Source organism: Rhamphochromis longiceps, linkage group LG12 (genome assembly GCF_057381845.1).
Source record: "Rhamphochromis longiceps isolate RC_006_pf linkage group LG12, R_longiceps_female_GT1.1, whole genome shotgun sequence".
In the NCBI taxonomy this organism is placed as follows: Eukaryota; Metazoa; Chordata; class Actinopteri; order Cichliformes; family Cichlidae; genus Rhamphochromis; species Rhamphochromis longiceps.
This window is the reverse complement of record NC_140568.1, coordinates 34,044,687-34,069,553: the sequence shown is the minus strand read 5'-3', so window position 1 is coordinate 34,069,553 and position 24,867 is coordinate 34,044,687. Positions and strand designations below refer to the sequence as shown.

Below are 24,867 nucleotides of genomic sequence, written 5' to 3'. Positions count from 1 at the left end.
TCATGTGGTCCCACATGTTTGTTCATCCTTGAGTTGACTAAAAATGGTATTAGATAGGGCAGCGGTGGCAGCGTGGAGGTTAGCACAGCAAGACGGTCCTGAGTTTGAGTCCACGATCTGGCTTCACCCTCTGTGCAGAGTTTGCGTGTTCTCCCCATGTTTGCGTGGATTCTCTCTGTTTCTTTCTACTCCAGCTTCCTCCCACAATCCCAAGACATACTACACTCAAACTACAATTTCCCTGCAGTTAGGCGCTATTGGCTAGATTTGCCAGATGCGACAGTAAGTGCCTGTAATTTACAACATTACCTTACATAACACTGAGTAAACCTAATGTGTGGCTTGATCGAGGTTTGAGAAACACTGGTTGAGATTGTGATGTGACTGACTCAGTGGATTGAGATCTGGTGACTGTGGAGAACATTTGTGCCATGTTCAGGAAACCAGTTTGAAATCATCTGAGATTTTTGGCATGGTGTGTTATCCTGCTGGAGGCAGCCATCAGAATATGAGTACACTGTGCGCATAAATGAATTGACATGATCAGCACTCAGATACGCTGTGGTATTACCAATACTCAGTTGGTTTAAAGGGCCTAAAGTACGTGAAGAACATTCGTAAACGTTGACATTCTCGTGTTTAACTGTACAAAAACTGGGAAATCATGTTTACTGCTTGCTACATTTACACCTTCTTTTAAATATCTATAAGTCGATCACAGGGAAGATCCCATGAAATGGCATAGCGTTGAGAGAGAATCAAAACTGACTTAAATGAAAAGGTTTTTAAAATTTCATAAAATTGTACAATAGCTTGCTGTTAATATCTTTTGCCTGTGAAGGAGTAAATAATTCTCTAATAATTCTCACTTTTTGATCAGGAATCATATAATATTGTGGCTTGTCCCATATGGAAAAGATATATATAAATCTTATAAAGTTTGTATCTGTCTTGTGTGAAACTTGTATGAAAAGCATATAAGTGTGAAAACAGATATAAGATCCCTTGAAAAATTATATAATGAAACTTGTATGTTTTGGATACTTACTAAAACAATGTATGAAAGTAATGCGAAAGTGGCCACTTTCATCAGTAAATCATGTAAGCCTTATATGATTTACTCATGAAAGTGGCCACTTTCATGAGTAATCACATATAAGTTTTTACTATTTCTTTTCCGTATGGGGTTGCACTGTGTTTTCTAACCTCACATGTTTTCTAAAACCACAACATTTTAAGAAATGTTACAATAAATTGTTTCCCTTTGCAGAGAGAACGAGACTTCTAAACATGAATATTTGTACAATTTGTGTTTGCAGCGTAGTTTGTTAGCTTTGAAGGAGACAGACTAATTGGACTACATTGGGATTGAATATTTTATAAGAATGGATGGGATGCATGGGAATGGTGCAATCATTTAATTGAGTACTGTTTGAGTTTAATACAGTGTGTATGTGTAGCTACAGTATATTCACAGATGGGTTTCCTTTTACAAAAGTGAAAAGGTGGGGCGACACACTAGAGTTGAAGTGTCAGTGCTGACTTCCTCATGTTCATGCATGTGTGTGTAATTAGTTCTCATTAGAAAGCTCCTCTAGCTCTAAGTCCCCCTCTCTGGGTCTTGTGTTTTCACTATTGCGCGCATTAATTGGAACCGATTCGTCCCGTACACCCTGAGTCTGATTTGCTTTTCTCTGCGGGCTGATTTTCATTTTGCTGTTAAATTTTTTGCCAAGTGTTAGAGCCATTATGAACCTCATTAGTTTCAGAATTTAAAGCTGGCATCTAGCTTAAAATCTGTCTGTTGTGTTTGAAGTCTTGGTAACAATGGGAGCAGACCTTATGTACAATAAAACACTTATACTATAATAACTGTGAACAGTATCTGCTTTTAGCTAGTACTCTTACTTCTGTGGAAAATGTCTGAGTATGTCAAAAACTACAGATCTACAACCATCTGTAGGCTTTACAGGAAAAAGGAGAAAATATCCAATGAATGGCAGTTCTTGGGGAAAAATTGTTTGTTGATGTTACGGGTCAGAGGAGAATGGCCAGACTGCTTTGAGCCGAACGGCAGGTAACAGGTAACCGCTTGTTACAATCGCCGTAGAGAATCTCTGAAAGCACAACACATGGAACCTTGAAGCAGATGAGATATGGCAGCAGAAAGCTACGCTGGGTACAATTCACACATAGGCTCTCCAAAATTAGACAATAGAAGCTTGGAAAAACAATAACTGGTCTGACGAGTCTTAATTTCTGCTCTAACATATAGATGGTAGTCTCAGAATTTGGTGTAAACGCAAAGAAAGGATATACTAGAGTTTCAGGCTGTTGTTGGTCAGGAGGATATTTTTTGGCGTACTTTGTGCCACTTGGTAGCAATTGATCACCTTTTAAACACAGCTGTCAACCTGAATATTGTTTCTCCCAATGTCGGTCCCCTTATGACAACAGTGTGCCCATCTTCTGTGCCATGCCACAAACATCAGACTATTCCAAACTAGTGTCTTGAACATGACTCAAATGATTCAGATTTAGATCATGGATGTGCAGGCGACAAATCTGCAGCAGCTGTGCGAGCCATTATGTCAAAATTTTATTTTCATATAACATTGTGTCAGCCAATTTTTGTTGTTTTTTCAAACTTAGTTTGAGTTCTAACTGTAGTAAACCATCTTACGAACAGCATAGTTTCACTTACCTGGTAAATATTGCATTAAAATGTAATGTTTTTCTCCTAAATTAGATCATTAAAGGAAACAGGGGAGTAAAAATATTAACACTCTGCTGTTTCTTACACTATACCGAGTACCTTTAATTTTACAGGGCTAATCCTGTTTATAAAATTTGTCAGGCACCATGCTGCTACATTTTTGGCAGGGTACATGTGAGAATAATATAAATTGTATTTCTCAGTCATGTTGGGCTGATCATCATTCTCCTCAGATGGGCTTAGAATGTTTGTGGTTACTCCATAGGTTGTTGACGCTCTTGGAATTGAACCTCTGTATTCACAAGTGGTGTTATATCTGGAGCTGCTGCCATCTATTATACGTGATCCTTCTAGCTACAGGTATAGATATAGGAGATGTGTCTCTGACAAACTTTAGCATGAAGGAATACAACCGCCTGGTGCCTTCATATATGTTGTCTTTACTTATGAGGACTGGATTTTACAAGATCCTGTTAATTTTCTCAAGAAAAAAGTAAAACTGATCCACTGTCTGCTTGGAAGCCTCTGATGTTGCTCTCTGGGAATTACAGAGGAATCTCCAATTCAGTATCTCCTGCATTAAGGCAATAAAGTCACACAGTCACTATAACGCAACAAATGTGTAAGATGAGGCCAAAAGCCTGTTGATGCCTTCATATGAGGGATTTGCTTTTGCATGTTTAATTTGTGTGTATTTAACTAGTAGAGTAGGAGGATGGGAGTGAAAATAAACTGCGGAGGAGGGGAGCAATTTGATTAATCCCTTTTAAAAGAAATCTCAGATAGACAGGTAATCCCCAATCAGAGTTTTCTGGGGCAACAGTTATTATTGTATTAGTATATATACAGTGGGTAGATATGTGTGAGAACAGTCTGGATATTTTATTTGTGTATGTGAGAGAGGAAAAGACTGCCCCACACTTTATTATACAAACTTCTTTGAAGGAAGTGAACAGCATGGAGGGCAATAAAAAAACAGTGGGATGTGGGATGTTGATTCAGTGATTGTCACATTAGCTGGTAGCCTACATCATTAGCTGAATTCGGTGGTTACATAAAGTACCGCTGCTGCCGCTGCTGCTGTCAGATTAATGTTTTGTGTCACGTTGCAATGACAAGTCTCCAGGAAGTGTATTTAAAAAAAAGTTCATTAAAGCTTTTTGAAATTACAGAGTGGGGCTTACAAAAATATCAAAAGAAAGCCATTTCCACTGAAGTGAATGAAGCACGTCAAAACTAGCATTTTCTTTGTCATGTTGAGAGACATACTGTTTACTTTGATTGTGAAAGAAACAGAGAAAGAACTGAAAGCTTAAGTTTGAAGGTTGAAGAGAAACATCTTCTTCTCAGGCGTTAGAAAGATGACATAAGGAAGCTAGGATCTTAGGGGAAACTGATAAGTTAGGGCTGCCCAAAATGACAAAATACAGACTTACATGTAAATAGATGAATATTTATATAGTGCTTTTCTGTTCTAATTGAGCACTTAAAGTGCTTTCTTACCACAAAACCCATTAACACGTTCACACAGTTTTACAAGCATTTTTATCTACACCTAAGTACTTTTTCTAAACATTCACACGCACTCCCTCCAATGAATGCACAGGGTTAGTGTTAGATTAAAACAAACTCCCACCCATCCAAGCAGCTTTCTGAAGTTCACTAATCTACTTCTCTAAAAATTGTCTATGCCAATAGCTTAATGATCCCAAGCAAAATATGTACTTTGGATCTACTGATGAATAACAATAGAAATGTATTAAAAAGTTTTCATTTTTAGAGGGATAGCTGTGCATGTAAACAACTTTACAGTTATAAGGTAAAGCAAATCTGAATTATTGAGTGTAGAAGGTTTCCATGACAATAGTAGTTTTTTTTCTCTCTCTTGTCCTTGGAGCATTTTATGAGCAGAAAATATTAATGCCCCGTGGTAGCATAACAGGAGAGAAATGAGAGGAATATAAAGAAGTGATATGAGTCTGATCCAGAAGATTAGTGGGGAAAAAATAACCTTTTTTTATCCTTCCAAAACTACTTCTCACAAATTATTTTTTATTGTTTAAGTAGCTGATTTGAATCTTGTAATAGCAAAATATATTCAGGCTCATGAAAAGTATGAATGAATGCTGATCATGTGATCAATGATATTTTCATAGACGATACCAGCAATGAAATATTACTTACCCTTAATTACCTTTGTTATGTGTTGTTGAAATTATTAAAAGGTTTTCAACATAACCTTTTAATTCACACACAGCCAATCATTTCTTGCTGTTGTGTTTGAGGGATTGTTTCCACCACGAGACCTGCCAACAACACGTGGCATGAGATTATGTCTGTTTCACAGAATCACAGCATGTGCTTTTTTGTCCTTTAGTTTTCTTTTCTTTTGATCTTTCAAGATTGTACATATACACCCTCAAAAGCATACTAGAAAAAACGATTATAGATTACAAGAGTCTTGCATACACAACTCTGGTCTGCGTTCTTTCCCCCCCTGTGATGGTAATTACCATGCAGTAGGACTCAACGGAGACAGATTATACTCTGTGCTGAAATTGCTTGTTAATAATTTTGTCTTTCTGCCATGCAATCAGTGTGTCTATAGAATGACAGACAAACACCTGCTTGTATTTTCAGATGTATCAGCTAAGTAGCACTTTTCAGCCAACCTTTGTTAGCGTTTTCCTTAAAAACTGTTCTCTCTCATTATCTACGTGTCAATCCCTTCTCTTTATTTCTCTCATGTCACAGACTCAGCTACATTTTCCTTTTTTGGTTGAATGCTTGTTCTGTTGCATCTGCGCTTGTAGCATTTTTGACTCAATGGTGGCACTGGTTTCTTTTTTTATTATTTGTTTCCATACACCTAAAGTCCAAATTAAGTTTAGCATAGTGGTTTGCTTTTGATAGTCCTATGACACACAACTCCACACACTGTGTGAGGCCATTATTTTTGTGAATTGTGCACCTGTGTGCTAGCTGCGCTGCCACATTTGCATTAGATTTGTGATTAAGAAGTGAAAGCAGTAGTGTTGATATTTATAAACATTTTTCAGCTGCTTACTCATCACAGTTAACCATTTACAAACCATATTAAATCCTTTTAGGAATTGGATGTTCTGTACCTTTTCTGTTGAGCTACTGGATTAGGTTCATCCAACATAATGTAATGAAGTGTTGATTTTTAAATTTTTAAGTTTGGTCATGGGAGGACTCCACCAAGTCCTGTAAAAAAAAAAAAAAAAAACGAAAAAAAAAAAAAAACTAAGCACACTACAGTTTGCTTTGGATGAGGTCTGAATTTTGACCGCACAATTGAAACACCTTTTTTTCTGTTTCTTTCTGCTGTAGTTGTGCTGCTGTGCCTGGGATCATTGTCCTGTTGCATGATGCAGTTTCAGCCAAACTTTAGCTTTTGGACAGATAGACAATAGACACCAACTGACAGTTGCTATTAGCTGTTTATGCTGATATAATGTGTTTGGTTTGCTCCAAAAGTGGTGGTGTGCATTATAGACAAGTGCCTCTACCTAGGTCTTGTCTGTCTAAAGGAAATTCCAAAAATATAAAATGTGTTCAGTCTTTTTCTATGATAAATGCTAACAGCTAACGGAGCGTCTGAGATGCAGCGTCTGAGATTCAGCTCCGTTTTTATAGAGGTTTAAAGTGATAGTCATAATTTCAATTCTATTTTTTAACTGCTTAAAAACTTTGGTGACTTTTCCACCTAATAAGGTTTGACTCAAGTTGCACTTGTGCTGTGCATATACCAATGAACAAGTAATGTGCTAATGGTTATGTATACAGCTAAACTAGAAAAACAGCAAGCAGACCTACTTACAGCTTCACTATTCTAGCAGCTGAAACCGTCACAAACACCTGTTGTGTGCTTTTGTGCATAAACACAACTGGCTCATACCCTAGTCATGAAATTATATTGGGTTTTTGATAGCAAGGCTGGCAAAATTGCCTTTCTTTCATGATAAAATTCAATGTCTTTTGGGCTTCGTGTTTGAGACATGAATTCCAAACTACCCTACAAGTTATATACTACAGCATGTGTGACTGTGGAGTTTCTGCGCTGGGGTCATACTAATTTAACTCCAGTGAAGCTAAAACTTCTAATAGTTTGGGGTTTAATGGCTCTTTGAAGCACAGAACACTGATGCAGAAAATAGCTTTGAGATTCTGATATTTAGAATGAAGTGAAAAACTAAGGCCCATTTGTAGTGCTGCAAAATGCAATTTTTGCTCTCATCAGTGCAGATCCCAAAGGCAGACGGTAGTGTTGCATCATTATTGGCTGTTTTAGTCCCCAATCACAGTGATTCTGCCATCTCTGCTTTTAAATATTTATTAAAAAAGATGAGTATTTCTGGGTCCGCCAGCCATTTTTGGCTAATAAATCTATTAACACAAATTTCATTTTAAGCTTTCATAAATCTTTAATAATGAGAAAAAGCTTTTCATCATCTGCACTATTATTAACTCGTACATGTGTGTGGCAGGCATTCATTCCCCAACATTTAGGCTGTGCTGGACTGTGAAAGTCATTTTTTTTGTTCGAAGAGCTCCTCACCTCTGTTTTCACAGCAGGTAGTTTTAAAGATTGAAGTGAAAAATGGTTTTGCACAATAACATTTTTGCCTTACATTGTTCTTAAGCTTTGCTTGGTGAAAGTAAAATAGACTTTATGTCATGCTGTCACGGCCCGATTTCTGCTGTTTCTCACATCAGGATTTAAAGAGTGTATCAGGGGACTGTTAAATTGGTTGCAAGTGAAATAAAGAGTGAAAGAGCACAAAAAAAGCTCAGTGTCTTTTTTCTCTTTTGTTTCCTCGCTGTCTTTATTTGTCTAAATGAAATTTCTTACAGTACAACGAAGGCCCTCAGGGATGAAGGGTACGCTTGAGCCGATTTGAAGGGAGACTGAGCCAGGAGTCCAGATCTGTACTGTAAAGTTGGGAAGCTCTGTGGTCATAGCTCAGAGACAGTCAGAGTACCATTCATGAGATGTGCAGAGCTCTCGCTTTGTTTATAGGTTTCGTAAAAGCAGTCAAGTCCTCAAAAAAAAAATTAAAAAATTCCTCCAACTAATGAGGACACAGTACAATGTTACAGAGCAATTCACTGGAATGCTTTAGGGGTCCAGCATGATGCAGAATCTTCTGTAAAGGATGCGGTAACATTAAACTTTAATGATTGCCTGGTGACAATTGGGCCACAGTTGCAGAAAAAACTTGGCAGAATGGTAGAATATAAATGTTAAGGCAGGATACAAAAATATATATCAAGCATACATACCATCTTTAGGATCTGTTAAGTAGCAGGTATAAATCAAAAGGTAGTTAATTACATTCAAAGAGAAATTTAGTGCAAAGAAGTGCAATGTTTGTATTGCGTAATAAGTTACATGCCTGAAAGGGGAAAAGGATAATATGTAATATAAACTGCACTGAGCATGAAAATTTATACTTTGCTTAAAGGTGCCCTGACAGGTTTTTTTTTTTAAAAACAATAGAAGTTATGTTTACCTTCAGTTTTTCTCACCTAATCACTCTATAAAGGCCTGAAGTCTAAGAAACTAGGGTATTGCGCTTCCTTCCACATAAACATCCACAAACCTTATTCTTTTTAATATTTTAAATTGTGCTGTAACTTGCATATTACAAGCGCACTGTGCCGCTCTCCATCCAATCACGTTTGTGCATCCGCATTCATGTTTCATGAACAAAACAAGAAAAATGGGAAAACAGTAGGTCTGTGGTGCTACGACTGGTCCAAAAGTCAATAGAGTACTACACAACTTTAAGTTTGTTTACTAGTAGATTGTTACTTATATGTAGACTTTTATATTTAACTACTATATGCTGAAAATACAATTATTGAATTAACATTTTTAGGCAAGGCAAGGCAAGGCAAATTTATTTGTATAGCACAATTCAACAACAGCAGATCCAGGATATGTACTAGCCATAGTACATATATGTCATAGCCTTTCTTTTAATGCAAGACTCTTACTTTTATTTTAGACTGTTGTGTTCCTGCTTTCACTTTAATTAAAAGCTGTGATTATTTAAGCAAGCATGTCAAAAGCACATTGATTTGTTCTATGTGAAAATAACAACACAGACATCTGTGTGATCAAAGGATCTTGAATCAACATGATGTGGAAATATTTGCATGTATGCAAATATAGATTAATTGTCATCTGACTCGTATAGTACAGTTGGTCAAATACATAACAGCTATTACGTTAGATGTGCAAAAGGTTATCCATCTAGAGATTTAAGCTCAATGTTTCACTTCCTGTTGAAGACTATTTCCTTTTATGCCTGAAATTGCATGATGGATAAATAAAAGCCTTAAATGAATAGAGGCAGCACTCGTAAGGAGAAAATGGAAGTGCAAAACAAGGCAGCAGCGGCAGATATTTTGTTGCCATGGAAATGTTATCTTGTTGGGTTGTGACACAATTTAGAAATATGTACTCAGTTAAGAAATGTTATGTAACACCTCCCTCTCCTGTCTCTCTCTTCCTCTCTCCTCCCATCCTTCTCCCTGTCAAAGGCTGTTAGAGCACAGATTATTGTTGATATAATAAAATACAGCCAGGCAGTGAATCGAAATGACAGATACATAAAAAGCTGAGATAGGGGGATAGAAATGGAGGAGGGTCTATGAGTGTGTGTGTGTGTTCACATATCCTGTCCTCAGTCCCCAGCTCATCCCCACTGCAGGGGCCAAAGCCCAACCATCCTCCTGCAGGGCAAACGTCTCTCCTCTGGACTCTATCTGGTTCACCGAGTCCTTACTGAGAGACACAAAGAGATGAAAGTACGAAGGGATGTGGAGGAGGAGGAGTGGGATTAGAAAACAAGAAAAGTGAGGATGCTGGTTGAGCGGGGCAGAGGAGGTGGAGTGGGATGATAGGTGAAGTGCAAAGAGAGAGAGGGAGGAGGAAAGAGGTGGTGGGATAAAGAGAAGAGAAGAGGAGGAGAGAGAAAGCCAATGCAGAGCTCGGTCGTCCCTGTTTTCCTTGACTAAGAATAGCAGCTCTTCTGGTAACCCAGTGCCCCAGGACATGACCATTTGAATAAAAGCCTCTATCACTTCACATAATGCCTAGTGTGTGTGCTCTACTGTAGGTGTGTGCCTCTGCACTTGCATGTATTGACATGTGTCTGTGTGTAAGTGTGGGGAAGTGTTTTGAAGGCAGTTACATAGCGAAATTCATCAGAGTAATAAGAGAGGCAGACAGAAAACGAGAGAAGGGAAAGAGGGAGGCAACGAGCGAGCTAATTGGCAAAAGGCTGGTGGAGAAGGGAGCAACAGATGAGAACTGTGTGCTAAGCGTGCTGAGCCACCCATCCTCCCCCGTACTGTGTCCCTTTTTCTCCACCCTATGGGATAGATATTGCTGCTTAGTGTAAGGTGTGCCGAACTCTACGTGGGAATAATCTGTGCAATTAAAAGATAGAAAGCAAATACAAAGAAATATTTTAAAGTTGCAGCATTGGTATTATTAGCAAAGGTACAACAAAAAGACTTCTGTCCAGTTTCAGGGTGACACAATAATGTAAAAATCTTTTTTTCCTTCTTCATCTCTCTGTCAGCACTACTTCCTCATCATGTTTGGTCATGATGGACAGAAACCACTGGAGCTACGGACAGAGGAAGAGTGTGAGTGCGATGAATGGGTGGAGGCCATCCAGCAGGCCAGGTATGCACAGTACATTACTATATAAAGAGTACTTCTAAAAATATATTGCCATTTTTTAAATCACTTTCAGCTCTTGTCAGTATTGTACAAAAGTCATCCTTTATGTATCAGCTTTATATAGTAAACAGCCCAAGTCAAAAAGACACTAAAATGTTCAAACATTCAGTCTGAGAAACACATAACTATACGTAACTGACAATATATTTACCATTTTGGTCAATATACAGGATTTGTAAAGGGCTCATTAATAAGACCTGCAAAACTTGCAATATTCTGACATTTTGGTGAATTATAAGTTACAGGATATTTAATAGCTTTAAAGCATCTTGGGATTGCCTCTATTTTGTGGTTGGTGCTTTATAATTGCACTAGTGCCCTATGTATGAGTACAATTATGAGCTTCAGTTTTAAAGGGAAGTTAGATACTATCTACTATAGATTTTTTCAACATCAGGGTCCTCTTGTAATGAAAACACATTTTTGGTTACACAGTAGCATATATTTCAGTCATAAATAGATTTTTGTTATTCTTTGAAGCAATAATCAATGGGATAAATAATTATTTGATCTCCTGCTGAATTTGCAAGTTTGCTGACTTGCAAAGAAATGAACAGTCTCTATTTTTATGTTAGTTCCATTTTAATGGAAAGAGAGAGAATATCAACCACAAATCCGGAAAAAAAGGCATAAAAGTTGTAAATTGATTTGCATGTCACTGAGTGAAATAATTAATGAACCAAACAACACCATCCCCACAATCAAACAAACATTTTCAGGCTTTGAGGCTGTTTTTTTCTAAGGGCTGAAGGAGAACCCTCTTACCTCAGCAAGAACACTACAGCACCAAAACATATCACTGAGGTAACATGTACATGTACATGAAGGTCATGGAGTGGCTTAGCCTGTCTCCAAGTCCTCAGTCCTGTAGAAAGTCTGTGCGGGGAGCTGACATTTGAGTTTCTTGAGCTACTTGAGTTGCCATACAGTAGCCAAGAAACATGAAACAAGTCATGTTTTGTTTGAGTATCAAGTACTTATTTCACTTAATGCAAATCCATTTATACATTTTATGTAATGTGTTTTTTTTCTTAGGATTTTTGGTTGATATTCTGTTTCTCCATTAAAATGAAACTACCATAAAAATGAGAGACTGTTCAATTCTTTTCTTTCAAATACTCATTTCCCCCACTATATAAACTACAGCAGCAAGCAGTGAGAGCTGCTGTGTTTTATGCATGCGACTACTTATTCATTTTTTATTTTTGTATACATTCTGTTTTCAGCACATTATTTAGCTGTTTATATTGACATTTTATCCTCTGTGAACTTTTCAGTTACTCTGACATTATCATCGAACGAGAGGTGCTGATGCAGAAATACATCCACCTTGTACAGATCGTGGAGACTGAGAAGGTGGCTGCCAATCAGCTGCGCACTCAGCTAGAAGATCAGGACACTGAAATTGAGAGGCTTAAAGCAGAGGTACATTATGCATGTGTGAAAACGCACGACACAAATGCACATAGACCTTAAAAGGTGGAATTGTTAACATTTTATTCATATCACAGATAATTTGTATTGTTTGTGGAATTTTGTTGGAAATGTTTTTTTCTTTTTTAGATTGTAAAATTCTTTCTCTAGGATACAGTTCAGCAAGTACATCTCAAAGAATTCAGAAGATAGCATCTGATTCTCTGCATTTAACTGCCCTCTTTATTAAAATAACCCCTTGGGTTCTGGACTAGCTGTCTTCATAGTAAAAAGCACACAGTACTCTGTACTTCTGACAGGCTAGCTCTGGGAGGCTGGTGTTCTGTTACACAGGTTACTTTGAAAGGAACTCTAGGAACTATATTATTAAAATCAGCTTACTATTATAGCATTGTCAAATTCTTAGGACTTCTTGAGACAGAAGTCTTAAGGACTCTAATATTTAAAATCATGCATGCTTTTTCAAAAGAACTGTAAGCAAGGATTTTTAAGATTTTTAAGCAAACAAATACCTTTATGCAGCAACTGAGCAAAACAGCCAGTGCAGTTTTATATGATAGGCAGAGTTAGGTAGTCACCACAAATTATATTTGAGTTGATGAATCTGGATGCCCTTCAGGATGAGTCATACAGTTTTTGAAGTTGTACAGGAGTCTTATGTCTTATGTCTTGGAAACTGTATTAACTTTTTCACTATGTCTTTAAATTGTATTTTGCTCTTGACAGATTGTAGCCTTCCACCAAGTTGATTTTAAGAAAATGTTAAGAAACTTTAATTCTGCGATTACCCTCCCAGCCTAAATCACAATTCAAGTCACTCAATAAAGAAAGATATATAGGGCGTACATAGACCATGCTGGTATTCACTATGTGTGTCTTTTCTCAGGAAAGGTGTGAGTGGGAATGGTTTTCAGTTACCTCTGAGCGTAGGAAGAAAAGCCCACTGTTCAATAAAGACAGTCCATCAGTTTTATTGCAAACAGCTGCCAACCCCACATGCGATAAATCACATGCCCATGCTCACATACAAAACAAAAGTGACCTCTGCAACATTGTTAATAAGAAAGAATTACAGGAGCTAGAAAACTCCAACAAAGTGAGGTGCAGCAAGACCCCAGCACAGATTAGACAGCACATAGATTAGATTAGATAAAACATTTTTTTAAATCCCTCGGATGGGATCAGATTCCTGATTTTTCCAAGGGTAGCCCTAGTAAGCTGCACAGGAATGGGGAGTTACTAACTTCTGATGCACACTCAGTCATTTTGTTCTAGAAGCAGTCCTGACATATGACAGAAAACACTCAGTTCAGAAAAGGAAACAAGAGGGAAAGAGTTAAAAAGCATAAAAGAAGTAGCTGGGGTAAAGGCGGGTTGCAAAGCCACTTGCAGATGCATGGGAACAGTAGGCATACTAAAGCAGTTTAAATGGCATAAAAGGGCAAGAGCTAAACGTTTAGCTGACATTGTGGCTAAATTGTTATCTGTGGCCTTCTTGAATTAAGCTATGCGTGATTTCATTAGAATTATTCACTGGTAGTGTATCAGGTGATACAAAATCTATAGTTATTTTATTCAGAAAATATCAGCCTGTAAAAATAAAGAGAAAGTAATTGCATTGTTTTCCTTTTTAAACAATTTAAGTTATCATGATTCTTCTATCAAAGAAGAAATGAATGCTATGTGTGGAGCGCTGTTCTCCCAATGCTATGTTCTTCTATGTGGCACAGGAATTACCAGAAGGAACTGTAAAGTTATTCTGATTGTGCAGCTGCTCGACTCAAATTGAATTCTTGTCTGTGCAGCAGTTGTCCCCAGGCGATGTTATTTGCTTATTTGGGCCGGCTGCAAACATTTCCACAAATCAAAGCTCTGCTGTCATTGTCACTTGACAGCGCTCTGCTCATTTGCGTCAATAGCCGCTTGCAGAAACATTTGACTTGCATATGGTATTTCTGTCTTTGGGACAGGAGCAGCACTCTGTTTAGCGAATTAGCACCTAATGATGATTTTATTTGAAATGCTCCCTCGAAGCAACAAGTGTGGCAGATACTTCTCCCTAAAAGAACTGGTGTTATTTGTCATTGGCAGGATACACGGAGTCTGGCTGATAATGAAAACGTGAAAGAAAGTAATTTTATGTTAAGAAACATCTGCCAGTGCAATGGGACTGCTCGTGGAAAAAGAGAAAGCCAGTGTGCAGTTGGTGATCCATCTCATTAAAGCTTACCCGTGTTTGTTTGTTTGTTTGTGTGTGTGTGTGTTGCTCCGTGTTTATGAATAATTAAACCAACTAGCCACTGTAACTGTCAACAGTTGGCAGACATGCTCCTCTCTGCTGCCATTTGCATGATCACGCTAGTGAATAAGAAAATGAAGATGAAGCGCTGTGGCTGAAAATGTTTTGAGTTTCATCTTTCATCCTTTACTCACTATATAATAAACTTATACTGTCAGACGCCTGTCAGAAGCCTAAAGGTATGAACAAATAGTTGAGGCTAAACCAGTATTACAGCTCGTCCTATCTCTGCTGGGTTTATTTCTGCACAGATGGTAGTGTTGGCAGGAAGAATCCTTTACTGGCTATGTTTGAAGTTGGTCATCTCTGGTATTTAAAACTGGTCCTCTGTATTGTAGTGAAATTTGACTTTCTGTTTTTCCACTAAGAGATCTGGCATCTGTCCAGCTCATTCCCTTTCCTCATTTTCAGAGCTAATGAAGATGGCATTAACTTTGTGGTTGTCTTTTCTTGCCTGCAGCGAGTAAATGTCACAGGCTTATCTGTCTCTGTTGTCTGCATTGAGTATTTCACAGCTGTAAAATCAGACAAAAAAAAGTGACTAGTATGCTTTATATCGATTCGTTTAGAATAGGAGAAGATTGAACTTTCTGTGCCCTACGATGCACTTCAGGTGATTAGGCGCATGATGTAATCCTTAATTTGTTTACCATCACCAGCTGAGAGCCTCCATCTTCTCTCATTTTCTCTTTCTGAATGAAGGCAGCAGATTGTCAAAGATGAGGAAGTCTAATGCTTATCTGGTGAAAACACACCAACAATGATTATCGCACACACAAAAGATCAATAGTGATTCCTACAGGAATATAACGTCCTTCTAGAAAAAGCGGAAAGTTTATATTAAGTCTTATGGATATTTTTCTTACCTAACAATTTAAATCTTTTTTGTCAAACCATCTACATTGTGCTCATATTTGTGTCTGAATTTCTCCAATAGATTATAGCTCTGAACAAAACTAAGGAGCGCATGCGGCCTTACCATGTCTTCCATGAAAACGACGACCCGGATATCAAAAAGATCAAAAAGGTGAATGAATAAATATAGTACAGTCACAAAAACAAAAATAACCCAACTTGTCTAAGCTTTTTCATTTGTATCTGTTGTACTACTACGTCTTTATATCTGTAGGTTCAGAGTTTCATGCGGGGATGGCTCTGTCGGAGGAAGTGGAAGATCATTGTTCAGGACTACATCTGCTCTCCTCACGCTGAAAGCATGAGGAAGAGGAACCAGATCGTCTTCAATATGGTGGAGGCAGAGACCGAGTATGCAAATGCATTACGCCTCGAGTCACACACGCTGCACAAAAGTTGTCACTGTTGTCAAGCCTTAGAGCACATGATGTTATCTCACTTGTTGTGTCGACTATAGCTCAGGAAACAATGACTGTCATGATCTTTTCTACTGTAAGCACTGTGCTGTAGGGTATATATATCATATATACAATATATACTCTACTGATAAATATAGAGTACTTTATATATTGTTTTAATGTTGGTTTTTTTAGATTTAACAAATCTAAAGTGAATCACAGTCATATTTACACACCCTGATTGACAAAGGAAAATAACCCAGATTTTCTCTGGATTCGTAATGTTAGCCAAAGTCATGGACAGATTATGTTGATCACACGTCCTAAAAAACAAATGAACCAGCTGACCTGTTCATCCAAAGACTGTTTATTTGCTTCTTAAGCAGCGAGTGCATAAACTACACGGTCCTATCATTTTCTTTTCTACATGCCATCTACAGCACAATATTAAATATTAGTTCAAGCACACATTTTAATGTAAATAAAACTGCGTAAAAATGCCCCACCTTTCTTGAGGGATTCTTTCCAGCTTTCAAATTTAGTGGTTATAAGTGACAGCGATTGGCTGTTCATGTATCTGTATCCTTCTAGCATCCGTTTCTTGTCTGCTTGGCAGGTGCTGCCAGGGAGCATTAAACAGACTTAACTACATAAGTTGGGAAAATTATGAATGCAGTCCACAATAAAGTGGATGTCAGTGGATTTTATCAGTTCCTCTGTTCCCAGTGTGACAGTGCTATCACTCAATGCTCATTGCTTCAGGCCTTTTGGGAACGTGTGCTAGCATAATTTGCATCAATGTCCTACGCAAAAAGCAGGACTCTATAGCACTGGAACAGCTGCTAACAGTTTACGCTCTACCGACCTGCTGATGTGCTTTTCTTCCATAGTCTGGTCTGTGCTCACTACATGTTGACTGTTGATTGACAGCTGACATTTGACCAGTAGCCTGCGTCATTGTGCAGGGGTGGTGGGGGTGCTACATACTAATATACAATGTAAAAAAATATAAAATACAATTACAAATCTAACAAATGAATTAATAAAACCAAGTATACCAGAGTATAACTTTCTGCTAAAAACAAAATAAAAGGAAATTGTATCATCTGACTACAAAGTTGGCACCCAATTAATACTATTTTAATGAGACATTATCATTAAAATATGGGTTAATTTGAATGTTTGAAAATTTTTCTATGTGTGGAATAACAGGTACGTCCACCAGCTCTATATCCTGGTCAACTGTTTCCTCAGACCTTTGAGGATGGCTGCCAGCTCCAAGAAACCCCCCATCAGCCATGACGACGTCAGCAGCATCTTCCTCAACAGGTGTGTATGTGTGCGATTAACAAACATGTTTTGTCCATCTGTGAGTGCAAATTAATCTCTGGAGTGTTAATTACGCATGGTGCACAAGCAGAGACAGAGACTGAAGATAAATAAATAGATGAAACCTCTTTTCATTTCTGTTTTCACACTGTATTCGCAACGTGTCTTCAGTGAGACCATCATGTTCCTTCATGAGATTTTTCATCAAGGCCTGAAGGCGAGGATAGCCAACTGGCCAACTCTGGTGCTGGGTAAGCTGTTACTTGTCCTCCCATAAAGCGCAAAAATCGCACAAACCCACTCTCTCTGCAACTATTCAGTTACATCAAGGTCAGGCTTTCAGTGGTTCCCTGCAACCAGTTTGTCTCATTCGGACGTCATACTTGACGTCTTACTGCTCTGTTCACTCATGCATACGCACGTTTCCCTATCTCAGTAGGCAACAAGGGCAGTTATTGTCTTGACAGACAATGACCACCCAGAAGGCATCCCATCATTTCACCTCCTAAAACAACCCCTCCCCATCAGATAAGCATCACCTAGGAGACGGACTGCTGAAAGATGTGGCAGCAAATTACTTGTGACAAATTCAAAAAGAACAGGGTCTGCTGATTAAACATACAGGCCTTATCTCGCCCTTTCCTGCTGACTGATTCAGTGCAGTCCTTTGAGCTATAATATGTTTTATATCAACAAATTCTGCAGTATTTTCGATCAGTATTTATGATTCTTCAGTTTTCTATAAATACTATTCAAATGCTTACGATTCCAACTGAAAAATGTGTGTTTAACCTACATAGGTTCTGCAGAGACAGCTATAGAAATACATTTCTTTCTGTTTGATTTGGCAGTTTATTTTCATCCGAAGTCAGGATTTTGCTTTTTCTTTATTCTTTCTTTTTCTTTCACTATTTGGTGGGCATTTTGAGGGCGGCCAACATCTTTGCCGTTTTGAGATTCTCCCATAAATTTCTTTGTAAAGATTCATGTCTCTATCCTCTGTACAGTCATCAACAATTAGAGCAAATTTAATTTTGAAAAACATATGCCTCAGCATGACATTGTGAAAACTGACGCCAGGAGTGTGCTGAAGCAACAGGTGGTGATATAAACATAACTCAGCAGAAATATTGGCCAATTTGAAGCTTTCAAAGGATAACTCAATACGCGGTCTGAAAAAAAAGGACCTTTCCAAGACTTTATTTTCCTCTTGTCTGCATGAAAACCCAGAAACAGTACTTCTGAAACTCTTCACTGTGGAAGTATGTTTTGAAAAGTTCAATTGTCAGTGACCTAAAATGACATTTACGTGTGGATAAAAGGCCACAACACACACACACACACACACACACACACACACACACACACACACACACACACACACACACACACACACACACACACACACACACACAAACTATGTTTACCTGTAAACATGTGGACAGGTGCCTAATCTGTGCCTAAAAGATTTAAATTAGGAAAAATAAAATAACTTTAATTCCAGACAAAAAGAGTAACATTGGCAAGATCATTCAACCGGAGGAAAAAAAAAAACTCAAGAGACTCACTGAATGTGGACTGGAAATAAATTAGGTTGGTAAATAAAAACAGAGGACAGATGAGCTGACAAAAGGCAAGACAGGACTGTATATACACATAGGGTTGATTGAACAGTGAAGCACAGATGGGAGCAGTAAATTACAAAGAGGGAAGACAAAGGCAGGAAATAAAAGAACAAGATATACACAAGGAAAAGCAAGTGTCAAAATTAAATTGTAAGGGAAAAGCAGAGAGAGAACTAATACAAAGACAAAAGAGAAGGAGACATAAACAGTGGAGAAAAATACAAGCATATGAAGTACTATCCATAAAAATCTAAGAGACCAAAACAAGAATATATTAAAAACCTGTACACACAAAGTACAGATAAAGGAATAACAATCCTTAAAATCACAGTTAGGAGCAACTCTGCTAATTTTTCAAAATCACAAATAATCATGAAAAACCTCAAGCTAATACTCCAACTGCAGTGGAGATGGGAGATACTTGTGAACATCAGCTACTGTTACTGTACTGCTGTTAGCACTACAAATGATAATTTAATAACTACTTTGCCTTCATGTGGCTTACGTACTGTGTGTGTTCTTGTTCTAGCTGACCTATTTGACATCCTGCTGCCGATGCTAAACATCTACCAGGAGTTTGTGCGTAACCATCAGTACAGCCTGCAGGTTTTGGCCAACTGTAAGCAGAACAGAGACTTTGACAAGCTTCTAAAGCAGTACGAGTCCAATGCTGCCTGTGAGGGGAGGATGCTCGAGACCTTTCTCACATACCCCATGTTCCAGGTAGATAACGACCATCAGCATCCTCTTGTATTCACAAACAAACCGTAACATGACTCCAACATGTGTGTTTTTCTCAATTCTTGTCTCCATGTGCTATTGTGCTCTTTCCTTCAACAAGATTCCTCGTTACATCATCACCTTGCATGAATTACTGGCTCACACCCCTCACGAGCATGTGGAGCGCAAGAGTCTTGAATTTGCCAAGTCCAAATTAGAGGAATTGTCCAGGTATGTGTCAGAGTCGTCTACTTCTATTAAAATTCTTGTTGTTGAATCCTGAACAAACTTGTGTGTTTGTGTGTGTGGCCAGAGTAATGCACGATGAGGTGAGCGACACAGAAAACATCCGTAAGAACCTGGCTATAGAACGGATGATAGTGGAAGGTTGTGACATCCTGCTGGACACCAGCCAGACGTTCGTCAGACAGGGTGAGTCTTCATCAGTGCAGAGCAAACCTCAACGACAGCAAATCTTTGAAGGTTTCCTGGATAGTAAGAAATTCCTTTTCTGTCAACTTGTTATCAGTAACTCGGTGAAGTTGGAAATCTTTCATTGTCTCATGGCCTTGGCTATGTGGCAAGGTTTGTCTCTCTGTCAGCTTTTCCAGTTAAAATGTAGATGTGGTACTGAATGGTACATATTTTTCTGAGCATTAGAAAGTAACGAGACTGTCTGGACCAAGGGTGGGAAATTTATTTTCCCAAGGGGCTAAGCAAGAACAGACTGTGACTGGTTGGACGGCTGCGCCAAGAAGGCTCCTTGGGATAATAATTGGCCACCCCTGGTCTAGACTGTTTGACTGCTAAAGAAGCCTTAATGGATTATTAACTAAGTATTATACTGTGTATGATTCCTTTAAGTCACATCTCACCTACATGATGCACTTAGACCATGACCACGGTTTTCCCCACTGCGCAGACAAATAGATTGGTCAATATCACCTGTGTAGGCTACAGTCATGAGAAAAAGAAAGGTTTCACAGGACTCTATGTACAGTCCTGTGAAAAATGTAGTACACCTTTTCTGCTTCAGTGGGAATTAAGAGGGTAAATAACAGCCAAACTTGCAAATTTGCTGGTCTGGAGCATTCAGGTTTATATTTCCACAGTCTTCCCAGGAGTGGACCTCCCTGCAAATTCGTCCCAAGGTCAGACTGTGCAATTCTCAGAGTAGTTGCAGAAAACCAAACACAGCATATCAGCACCAAGACCTCATACCAACCATCACCATTGTGGTGAGGGGGTGATGATTTGGGTTTGTTTTGCAGCCACGGGACCTGGGTGTTTTACAGTCATTAAGGGGTCCATTAACTCTTCTGTATACCAAAGTATTCTAGAGCAAGAAATAAGAGTTTAATAGAAACCTTAATACTGTTGAAGTGACATATCTGCATTCATCTATGGATATAAGAACTATTACTGTGACTTAATATGTAATCTTGCTTCTGTTACAGTTAAATCCTTTTAATCAAAATTATGCAGTTTTGTGCGGATGCAATTTTCCACTTAAAGTGTGCATTTTTGGGTCATAATACCTGCTAGTACAGGAGGTGGAAGACAAATGTCAAGTTTCCTTACAAATGAGCTGTAGAGAAGACAGAGATTTTTCTCCTGCAGCTGAATCACACATCACAAAACGAAGTCCTGATTTTGACAGTGCACTTTACTGATCCATGGTTCCTGTCTGCTTTTAATCCACAGGGACTAACTTTTGCCTCTAAACCTGCCTGTTTCAAAGATCAACTCCTTTTTTTAATCTCATTCACTGTCATGTTGAGACACTTAACATCACTTTTTCATGTCTGTGTTTGTGGCATTGTAAATGCTACACATCCCTCAGCTTACTGCCGGTTTCATCAAATGTAACATCCTGCGTGTCTCCCGCTCCACAGGGTCTCTGATCCAGCTGCCATCGGTAGAGCGAGGGAAACTAAGCAAAGTCCGCCTGGGGTCCCTCTCTCTGAAGAAGGAAGGGGAAAGGCAGTGTTTTCTCTTTACCAAACACTTCCTTGTTTGCACACGCAGCTCTGGGGGAAAACTTCACCTTCTCAAGGTGAGAACAGGGTTAACCTTACAGTGTATCTATACCTCAGCAAAGACATTTCTTTTGTAAATCAACATTCATTTTCATCCAAATTACCAATAAATAGTTGTGCATATTTTCTCTTAAACTATTGCAGCAAGGTGGAGTTTTGTCCCTTATTGACTGCACACTTATTGAGGAACCAGACGCTAATGATGAAGAGTGTAAGTATATCGCATCAATCAAGTACTATGTCCATCCTATCAATACATGCACAGCTCATGGCTCATTTAGTTCCCTTACCACTCACTGAGGTTAATTAGGTGTCAGGTGATAAGTGCCTGTGACTTCCCTTTAATTATCAAACGCTCACCCCTTTAAATGTCAGGTTTAGCTCTTTTAACATTACAGATCCATTAGTTTTTTTGTTTTGCTTTTTCCATTTTGCAATTAGGGAGTCTGATGAAACATCTACACACAAAAAGTGTTGAGACAAACACATACATGTGTACACTTCATTTTTACACCTAAGCCTCAGAGGGGTGTAGAGGGAATATAGCAGGTTAACCCTAATTAACCCGCTGTGTGTATGTGTGTGTAAAATATGACTGTGTATGTGCAAGCATTTTATTTTTACAGTAATTATGAATTATTGATCGTTGTAGTTTAAAAAGCTCATTGTTTTTCATCTATCACAGCAAAAGCTGGTGGTCAGGTGTTTGGTCAGCTGGACTTTAAGCTTGTCGTAGAGCCGTCAGACTCGTCTTCTTTTACTGTGGTGTTGCTGGCGCCGTCACGACAGGAGAAAGCTGCCTGGACTAGTGATATTAGCCAGGTACTACATAAATCATGCAAATATACACCCAGACAAAGACAAAAAACAAGGACCTTCAAATAACGAGGGCATGTCTCCGTTGGGCATTGAGATGGCTTAGTAAACACAGACTGTGGTGCAGTTCCCCAGGGCCGAGTTCAGCTCAGTGCCTCAGTACTTCATAAACAGGGTAACACCAAACAAGCATGTCACTCTGCATTAATTCTAGTCAGGCACAAAAAAAAAAATACACTTACAGTTTTAAATAACTTTCTTTTTTTAGTGCCTTCAACGAGACTTGTGAAACAGTGTCAAAGAGTGTGCTGTATTTACTGTTAATAAAAAGGAAGAAAACAGATGTTCAGTACGAGATTATTTTAGAATAGATCTGGAACACTTATGTAATTCTCTTTCTTTTTTCATTTGCTCATCTCGCTACTCTCGTCTCTCCGTCTCTGCAGTGCATAGATAATATTCGCTGTAATGGCTTGATGACCAGTGTGTTTGAGGAAAACTCAAAAGTCACAGTGCCTTATATGATCAAGTAAGTATTTTTGTGTGTGTGAAGAGAAAGCTATCTCTTCATGCCACGCACGTGTCGCAGAACATAAGCTGTGATGGCACATCTGGTTAAAAATATGTTTTTTTATGCTTGTTTCCTTTTAATTTATGCTGTTGCTGAAATCTGCTTGACGGTATTCCCTTATTTGCGTCCTTTCTTTGAAATATGTGGGTTTTATATTAATTTTTTATCTTCCTTGGCTGTTTTTGCTCAGTTACTTTCACAACCTTTGCCTAGCTTAGCAACCCAGCAGTCACCCATGCTTGGTTATGAGTTTGTGTGTGTGTGTACGTGTGTATCCATCAGATCCGATGTGCGTCTCCATAAAGATGATGTTGACATTTGCTTCAGCAAGACGCTCAACTCCTGCAAGGTCCCCCAGATCCGTTATGCCAGCGTGGAGCGGCTGCTGGAGAGGCTGACCGACCTTCGCTTCCTCTCCATAGACTTCCTCAACACCTTCCTGCACACATACAGGATCTTCACCACAGCAACCGTGGTCATGGACAAGCTGGCTGACATCTACAAGAAGCCCTTCTCCTCCATACCTATCAGGTCTTACCATTCACACATGCAAATATCCATTCACAAACACAGATTGAAAGCAGATTCTGTACATGCTCATTGCTACCGTGCAGATTGAAGCGCCTCATAAATCCTCAGGGAAATACTGTTTACTGGTTTGAGCTCCATCAAATTTTTATGAACATGGGCACATTTATTCCGGCCAGTATTTGTGCCCTTTGCAAACACAAACACACACAATCTTGTATATTGCCATTACCTGGGTGTTCTGAGAGGGTTTTATGAGCGTCCTTTTACTTGTTTTTTTGTAAATATGTGAATGATGTAGTCAGATGTGGGTCAGTGTTTTGGAAGAAGCAAGCAGCTTTCACCTCTGTCCACAAGGTTAAACACATACTAACTGAACTATAAACTGGCCTGTTTTTGGAGACCAACTGAACAGATGCTTCAAACTGTTTTTGGCAAAGTCGTAGGAATAATCAATGTGTCAGATGAGACGTTTCTCTGTCTCTCTACTTTTCTGAAGCTCTCTGTCTTTCTCTCTCACTCGTGGCTACATCAAAATTGTCTGTTTATATTCCTTTCACAGCTTTACTTAACTTAGCTTTTCAACTGGAAAAGCTTTGCCTTTTCCTCCACCCGAGGGTTGGTTTTAAAATGTCTTACCTCACTCACTGTGGCCTGTGGCCTTCCTTCCTGGGAAGAGAAAAGGAGAGGGGCATCCAGGCACCAGAGCGGTGCGGGAAGATGAACCACCCTGTGTGAAGCGATGCCACTTCTTTACTAAAGCTTTTTTTCCCCTCTCCTTTGTTCTACAGAAAAAAAACTTTACAATAGGAGGTTTATAAGGGGATTTTTTTTATTATACTGGTGCTTTTTAGCCATGCTAGTAAAAGGGTCTACCTCTATGTTCTAGACAGAAATATCACGTTAATGAGTGGATGGATTTACTCTGAAACTGTGAAATTCTGCAGTGATTCGTGGGCAGAGAATCTATTGCAATACAACTTTTCCTTTAACTTCTTGTCTGATTCTATCATTGGGTCAAATTCTAAACATTGTTTTAATTTAAGTCCAGCCCACCATGAAAACATCCAATTGTTTGTTGACCTGTATTTAAGCCTCAGTTTTAGCTTTGCATATTTTGATGAGTGTGGAGTGCTAAGTCATCAGCTAACTCTATTAATGATGGTAAAGGTGAATTTACACTCTGTGCTGGTTTAGTGTTGGAACAAGACTCAAATGGCTGACAGATGAAGTGCTGACCTCTTTTTTATTAGTTTTTCTAGATTAAAGAAGATGATGCCAACTCTCTGAGCAAATGCACTGCATAAAACCTACATACATGTACAAAAACCCAGCTCTGTGTTTTTGTGCTGGAGTTTTCTCCCATGTGGTCATGTGCTGACATCTCGGACACTGAACATGTGCTGCTGTTGTCTGACTCACACACTTTCTGTCCCCTTTCTCAAACACACCTTTACTCTTCTGAGACATTTGTTTATCATCACTCCATATTCTTATCTTAAACCATCCTCTATCTCGTTACATTTTGTGTCATCCATGTCCCTTGTCTCTCCATATCCCCTCCAGCTACAGGATGCAGTACCACTCATTTGACCGTCTGTCCATCTCACCCATTTGTTCTGACTACAGTCTGAAGATCAAGAAGATTGCCATGGATCAGTCCAAGTAACCAACGCTCTTCTTTCTGCCTCCCT

General features: G+C 38.7%; 1 protein-coding gene across 1 annotated transcript in view; it reads left to right on the top strand.

Moving 5' to 3' along the window:
- Positions 1–24,867, top strand: part of LOC146657680 (ras-specific guanine nucleotide-releasing factor 2) — a 45,391-nt gene that overhangs the window by 7,295 nt on the left and 13,229 nt on the right. The window contains exons 2-16 of the mRNA XM_085425959.1: positions 10,336–10,442; positions 11,777–11,924; positions 15,170–15,259; positions 15,362–15,498; positions 16,758–16,874; positions 17,046–17,125; positions 19,029–19,222; positions 19,341–19,450; positions 19,533–19,651; positions 21,115–21,275; positions 21,403–21,469; positions 21,944–22,080; positions 22,521–22,603; positions 22,928–23,176; positions 24,740–24,838. Of these exons, the coding sequence (XP_085282085.1) occupies positions 10,336–10,442; positions 11,777–11,924; positions 15,170–15,259; positions 15,362–15,498; positions 16,758–16,874; positions 17,046–17,125; positions 19,029–19,222; positions 19,341–19,450; positions 19,533–19,651; positions 21,115–21,275; positions 21,403–21,469; positions 21,944–22,080; positions 22,521–22,603; positions 22,928–23,176; positions 24,740–24,838 (1,898 nt within the window). The remainder of the gene's footprint in view (positions 1–10,335; positions 10,443–11,776; positions 11,925–15,169; positions 15,260–15,361; positions 15,499–16,757; positions 16,875–17,045; positions 17,126–19,028; positions 19,223–19,340; positions 19,451–19,532; positions 19,652–21,114; positions 21,276–21,402; positions 21,470–21,943; positions 22,081–22,520; positions 22,604–22,927; positions 23,177–24,739; positions 24,839–24,867) is intronic.